This window comes from Atta colombica, unplaced genomic scaffold (genome assembly GCF_001594045.1).
Source record: "Atta colombica isolate Treedump-2 unplaced genomic scaffold, Acol1.0 scaffold123, whole genome shotgun sequence".
NCBI lineage: Eukaryota > Metazoa > Arthropoda > Insecta > Hymenoptera > Formicidae > Atta > Atta colombica.
The window spans coordinates 843,611-851,186 of NW_017259210.1; the positions used below are offsets into that span (position 1 = coordinate 843,611).

The 7,576-nt window shown below is 29.6% G+C and overlaps 1 protein-coding gene and 1 pseudogene across 1 annotated transcript; one reads left to right on the forward strand and one right to left on the reverse strand.

Moving 5' to 3' along the window:
• Nucleotides 1-983: 983 nt before the first annotated feature.
• LOC108694712 (U3 small nucleolar RNA-associated protein 14 homolog A) lies at nt 984-4,694 on the reverse strand. Its single transcript, XM_018204348.1, has 6 exons — nt 4,402-4,694; nt 4,073-4,289; nt 3,397-3,717; nt 3,017-3,268; nt 1,700-2,833; nt 984-1,460 (listed from the first exon to the last, which is right to left on the reverse strand). The coding sequence occupies exons 1-6, from the start codon at nt 4,506-4,508 to the stop codon at nt 984-986; spliced, it is 2,508 nt and encodes an 835-aa protein (XP_018059837.1). The 5' UTR covers nt 4,509-4,694.
• Nucleotides 4,695-5,846: 1,152 nt separating this feature from the next.
• The window catches only part of LOC108694719, a 4,324-nt pseudogene continuing 2,594 nt past the window's right edge, over nt 5,847-7,576 (forward strand).

The window sequence follows — 7,576 nt, forward strand, 5'->3', positions numbered from 1 at the left end:
GAATTTGTACATAAACTTTAGAATTTCTGTATGATTTTATAACTTTTAGGAAATTTTTTCAGATTATTTCATACAAAATGAAATAGTTCTTCTCTAATGAATTTTTCTAAAAATGTCATATAATTTTTCAAAAATTTTCGGATTTTTATATAATTTCAAAATTTTTTTTTAGAATCTCCATATCTTAGAATATTTTTCCAGATTTTTCGAGATTTTTATATAAATTTCAGAAATTTTTAGAATGTCTGAATAATTTTATAATCTTTTAAAAAAGTTTTATAAATTTTTTTCATATAAATTGAAACATTTCATTCCCCTAATGAAAATTTTTCTAAAAATTCTTCATATAATTTTTTAAAAATTTGCGGATTTTTATATAAATTTCAGAATTTTTTTTAGAATCTTTATAATCTTGCAACTTTTTAGAATATTTTCTAGATTTCTTATACAAATTAAAACAATTCGCCTAATAAAAATTTTCCTTAGAATTTCTCATATAATTTTTATATAAATTTCAGAAATTTTCAGTTTCTGTATTATATAATTTTTTGAAAAATTTCTCAAATTTTTTACATGAATCAAAATACTTTTTAGAAGTGCTAAAAGCCTATATTTTTTCTAGAATAAATACATCATATACGTAAAATCTGAAATATTTTGACTTTAAAAATTTTTCATTTTACAATTTCTAAAAAAACTTATAAAATCTGAAAAAAGTTAAGTTTTTCATAAATTTTCATAAATTTATAATTTTTTTAAGATATGCGAATTCTTCTTCCAAAGTTATTGATAAACGCAATTAATACATTTTTTTAATGGGAATAATGGGTGCTTATTAATTTTCTTACATAACTTGAGCAAACAAATACTAAACATTGAATTTTATTAGCAGTTTATTAATCAATAACTAAAATAATTTTGTATTATATATACAAAATGATACAAAATGATCATAAAATATAGAATTTATTTTATATTTTGTTCTATTTACGTCTCTTTTTATTATTATTCTTTACAGTATTCTTCTTTTTATCATTCTTCGTCTTGATTCGCTTTAATGGTTTCTTCACCATTGGTTGCTCTTTCACCAACTCATTCTCATCCATCGGCTCAATCACTTGACCAAGTTTGGTTTTTACTGCCGGTTGAATAAGTCGCACATGAGCGTTCATTGGAACGAAGGTCCTACTGATGGGAGCTCTGATGGTCGCTTCAAAGTCTTTAACTCTGGTAAATGGATAGGGTAACTCTTTGACGAGGTGTTTCTTTAATTTCTCGTTTTCATGTTCGAATATTATGACATCACCCTGATTTTCGGGTTTACGTGGCATTTGTTTGGGAACATTCAGTATAAATCGGCTTTTTTTACGAGCCGCTTTACTCTTCTTGATATTCGGTCCACCCCAGCTTCCCCATCCAGGTAGACTCAAATCAATATTCTGCGGCTGCGACTTTTTCATCTAGAAAATCATTTTGAGTATATTAGATTATTATAATAGTTTTTATGTAGAAAATAAAATACAATGTCTCATTCAATATTTATTATGCACATCTATCTTTCAATTTTAAGGGAACTGATTTTTTCAGAATGCAATATGAGAAATAATTTATGAGTGTATACATAAATTATACACGTACAACTATATATACATAAAAAAGAGAAATACAATTTTTATTTAAAAATCTTATTATTACATACCTCCTCTTCCTTTTCTTTCCTAAATTCTTCAACAACGTTGTCGTCCGCAAATGCCTCGCTCATTATTCTATGCGTTTCCTCTTCCTGTTCGCTATCATCATCTCCAGCTGTAGTCACATCTGGCAGTTGCGTCTTCAAGTATTTAGGCTTTATATTGACGTATTTTTTTGGATCTATTTCCATTTCGTTACTAGTGCCAGCCGATTCCTGTACCGTATTTGCTATTTTCTTTAAACTTGTCAAATTGCTTTCCTCATGTACATTTTCCATAGAAATGGTTTCTTCCAATGGAGAATCCAATATAGGTTTTCGTTTGGGATCTTCAAATTCTAGACTTGGCGAATAATCTTCATTCTCCTTTTCTTCATTCTTTGCCGTCTTGTCGTTTGTCTTCAATTTCTTTTTCACTTCTTGCCTTTTCAGATTCAATTTACGCTTTGGTGGTGCCTCTTTTAATTCCTTGAAATCCGTTGCTTTATTTTTATCTTGCGATTTAGTTTCATTATTTTTGCAATTTTTTTTGTTCTTTTCTTTTTTATAATTGCTATCTTTTATATCGTTTATTTTTTCTAATGAAGTGCTGCTTTTCTCATTGCTGGAGGATTCGTTTTTTGCATCACTGGTACTTGCATTTGAAGCACTTTTTTCATTGTCATATAATTTGCTTTTTGTATTATTTTCTTGCAAGGATCTGCTTTTTTCATTACCATGTGATTTACTCTTTGTATCACTTTTTGTATTTGCTTGCAAAATACTATTTTCCTCATCGTTGCAAAGTTTATTTTTCGTATCACTTATATTTACTCGTAAAGTACTACTCTTTTCAGTGTAACATGTTTCTTTTTCCTTTTCCAACATGATTTCATCCGAAGTTTCATTTTTTTCTCCTTTCGTCTGCTGTTTTTTATCGTAGAATTTCCGACAAAGCTTAATAAAGTTTTCAATTTCGAACTCAGTTTTTATATTGCTTTCCTCATCTTCATTTATCTCATCTTCTTTATCTTCTTCATATTCTTTATCTTCCACATCTTCTACATTTTCTTCGTCTTCCTCAGATTCATCACTGTCTGTTCTCCTAACTTTTTGTGTCAATTCTTTACTAATGGCCAATTGTTCAGTAAGTATTTGTCGTGTCTAACAAAAAAGAATTCGTATATTTTCTTGTTCTTAATTAGACATTTTTATTAACATTTAAATGTCTATAATATTTAATTATTTTTAAAAAGATATATTTAAGTATATATATTTTTATTAAAATAAAAATTTCTATCAAAAATAAATAATTTTGTTCAGATTTTAAATCAAAATAATACTCACTTCCTTATTATACTTGGCTTTAATCTGTTTATTCCTAGCCCACTGACCCGTGTTTTTATGCCTTAATGACATTCTCTCTTCAGCACGAGTTTTGTCTAATTGTGCTAATTTTATCAGGGCTTCCTCTGGATTATTATCTTTCAATTTTTCGAAATCTTTTAATTGCTGCTTGATTTTATCCTTCCGCTGAATGCGATGGAACTTCTTGCTCTTTATTTTACCCTGACGATGTGCTTTCGCCTCTTTATACGACTGAAAGTGCAAAGAAATTAAAAGCAATTCGTTAAATTTTAATTAAATCTGGTTCTTACTTTTTTTATAGTCATATTTTTTAGAGTATATCACTTAATATTATAACTGAATAATATTTCTCTCTGTACCTGTTGTGCCCTGAGTCTAGCAGCTTCTTTTCTCCTCAAGATTATCTCTTCCAGTGTCATTTTGTACTTATTGCCTTTCTCTTCTTCTTTGTCAGTAGGATACAGTAATGCTGGATCTAGCTCCTCAAACTTCTTCATTAAATCAGACTTCGTACTGAATCCTCTTAGAAATTCAGGAATTTTTGAAGTACGAGAATCCTTTATTGGTGCTAAATGTTTCAATGGAAAGGATAGCTGTTCTGCTGTCCTGTTCCTGGTTACTACACTGTCCCATTTTTGCAATTCCTTTTTAACCTTCTCATAACCAACTGTCCTTTTTATCTATAAGATTAAATTCTTAAGTTCCTTTTATTTCAAGATTAAATAAATTTCGTTATCAGAACTTAAAATTATAAAAAAAATAAAATGAAAATAAATAATATTGAAAAAGATTACACTAATTGATTAATTTATAATTTTAAATGTGAAAAGAGATAATTATTAGGATTGAAATAGTAAATTAATGGATTAAATAGAATCATTGTTACAATTAAATGAAAATATACTAATTAGTATAAAACTATTTTGGTTTTGTTTTTTTTTATTCTCATTGTTTTTTAATCTATTAAGCCTTGAGCCTCATTTTTTAATAATGATGAAAAGAAATAATTAATTTCATCTTAATAAGATTATATACCCTTTCAGCTGCTGGTTTCTCCAATGGCTTAGAAAGAACTTTGTTTTTTTGTTGAATGTATCGAAGTTTCTTAGTGAGATTGCTTTGATCCCCTTTTTGCTCCAATGACTTGATCAGATCTTTCACATGTATCGTATCCTTGTTTGTTACTCCGCTTTTCACAAGATGATATTCCGATACTTCTAAACTAGGCTCACTACGTTCCGCTTTTTTCACTCTGTTAAAGAGGACAAATATAAATAAAAAGAATATTAAAACATACAAAAACCAAATTTCTTAAATCCGCAGTATTAAAATTTTAAACATTCTAATCATAACCTCATCGTTACCTTTGTCTCTTATCAAGCTGCGTCACAGCCTTAATAAGTTTCGCATGATCTTTGGTGATTTCCTGATCGCTATCGTATAAATTCTCACTTCCTTCCGTATCACTCATCTTTGTGGCCGTATAAATTCTACTCGTATTATGATACAAATACACTATAAACTAATCTATAAATAGTACGAATATCCACGAGACAGAGATGCTTTCCTGCGCATGCGCGGCAATGCGATCTCAACACGGCAGAGATCCTAAAGCATAAAGGTGCCTTACATAGCAGCGTCAGCTTCGAGCGTCAGAGCATGCGCAATGGATATGTTTACTATAATTTTACTATAATTGAATAATTTTACTATAATTTTAATGTACGAGATATATTAATAGTAGAATCGTATAGTTTACACTGTTTAATAAATATAAATTTTAAGCATTATATGTTAGGATAGTAATATGTTAGGTAGTATATCAAAACATAACCTCTCATAATTTATCATTTTGCAAGAAGCGCAAAAGATTATTACGCAGGAGTCTGGAGATTGAAACTTTTGCGCAATAATCTTCATTCTATTTATATCAAAAACGCATTTATTAAATGCGTTTTTATACAAAATGAATCTGAAATACTTTTTTCGATACAGCACGTTTTCAACCATTACGTATGAGTGTATAACATGCCCTAATCATACCACCTTCTGAAAGATTTGTCCGCGTCGCACGCTCCAAAATGTTCGCATCACCGGAACCAATATGGCGACTAGATGTTAGCGTCGCGTGCATACTCCATAGATCAATTAAGAGCACGCTCCATTTGCTTCACCTCAAGTTTGATCGCATCGCATGCTTCAAATTAACTCAGAGAGCACTTGGAGTTGGTTGACATTGGATAGGATTACATAAATACATTTTCTTCATTATCACTGATGAAGACTTTGTAAGTCGAAATGAATTTAAAATTTATAGCGTTATACGATATAAATTATATATATGTAACAAAAGATGAATTTTATTAGTTAACTACATTTACTCGGTTTTTTAAAAAGCCTTGACATTTTAATTTATTGCATTTACATGAGCCCTTTTCTATATAAAAGTTATATTATATTTTATTTTATTGTATTAATATTATTTTATTTTATTATTTTAATTTTTCTAATTTCATTAATTTTATTTAATTATCTTTTTATTTTATTTATTTAATTTTATTTATTTAATTTTATTTATTTAATTTTATTATTATATATTAATTTTATTTCATTCAAACACACCAACGAGTGATGTTTCCAAACGCAGCCTAGATGTGACGAGAAGCATCAGATATGTTCTAAGAGATGCCCGCATGTACCACTCGGAGCTGTTAGTAAATTTGTCATTGCACAAAAATGGAGTTGTGCAGACGTGACATAGTTAACGGAAAAGATGAGCTTTGATTGGTTGATTCTCTTAAGCACTATGCGTTATGTATGAGTCTGTGCTGCGGCCTTAACAATTCAAATATACTTTTAAAATAGAAATATTAAAAGAGAAAAATATACGTTATATATTAACGAATCAGTTAAATACGTCAGAAATGTAGGATTACAAGTTATGATATAACCTATAATTTAATTTAAGCGTGAAAATCTGCATTAGCTCTCGGTCTTTGACTCCGGAGTGAATCGAGCAATTCGATTGGCTCTAGAAATGTTAATGGCCGTGGCACAGATTTTTGCATAACACATAATGCATAGTGCATAAGGAAATCAAACCAATTGAAATCCTCTTTTGGAATAAAAGGAAAGGAAAAATTCTGATTAGTTGATTTATGTACTATGCATTATGCGAAAGTCTGTGCTGCGGCCTTAATACCGAATGTACATGATATGTAATAGAGTTGCCGAAATCATTTTCGAAGTAAAAAAGCAAACGGATGCCTCCAATTTGCTATGTCGAACGCATCTAAAAACTATTTATCAGATGCAATTTCGCAATAGGAAAAAGTTGTTTCATTTAGCATAAAGTATCACTAATTGAATAAAGTATATCAAATTTGAACTTTGCGGACGCAAATTTTGAAAAACCTTACATGCTATCTTGGCTGTGTCCCAAAATTCATCTATTAGTGCAGAAAATCTACAATTTACGATATGTATACTATACATTTTCACTGGCAGTAAATTTTGACTAGTATCAAGTTTAACTACTAAGGGCGCAGCGATCAAACTTGCTTCCTTCGTTTGACACGCAGCTTGCACTTCTCATTATATATGTTCTGTGATCAAGCGTATTCGTAAGTCGTCACAATTTTTCAGTCGCATTCGATCCAATTATTTTGTGATTCGTTCATCGTTGAAGTGATTTTTACAAAAATGACAACGGCTGCAAAATCAATCTTCGAATCTGCCTGACAAGGGACAGGAGAACAAGGACGAGACGAGAAAGACCTAAGCGCGATATCAATGCAATACAGTAGTAGAGATTTGCCGTCGCACACAAAACTCAAGTATGTAAGCAGCGAATCAAATTCGATCGATCCTGGAAATTGCCATCGATTTATCTTAATTCATGATGGTTACGCATTAATTTTTGGATATTATAAAAACCTAGAAACGGCATTCTTGCTCTCGATTTATTCATGATAGATTCTTTTGAAGTTATGATAACCAAAAGTTGTTTTAGATGGCTTAAGCCTATTCTACAATGCTCTTTATTTCCTATTTTTTTGTTTTTTTCCCCTTTGCGACCGTTTTATCAATAATTGCATTTCTTGTTAAATGTTTCCTCCGAAGTTTGTTACCTTTTAACTTCGGTGACATAAAACAAAAAACCAGAAGAAGCAAAAAGACAAGATGTAAATGGTTATTCTACAATATACTCTTTGTTTTCTGTTTCTTGCTTTTTGTCTCTTGCTTTTTCTCCTTTTGCAACTGTTTCAGTGACAATTGTATTTCTTGCTACCTGTTTCCTATTTCTTTCAAAGTTCATTAACTTTATGTTGCCTCTCTGGCAATATAAAACAAAAAAATCAAATAAGAAGCAAAAAGACAAGAAAAAATAGCAAAAAACAAGAAAGAGAAAACAAAGAGCACATTGTAGAATAATCATTCTAGTTTTTTGTTTTATGTCATTTAAGATAAAAGTTAAGGAATTACATACACATATATATATATACATATATATATATAGATATATTGTATATGTATCCA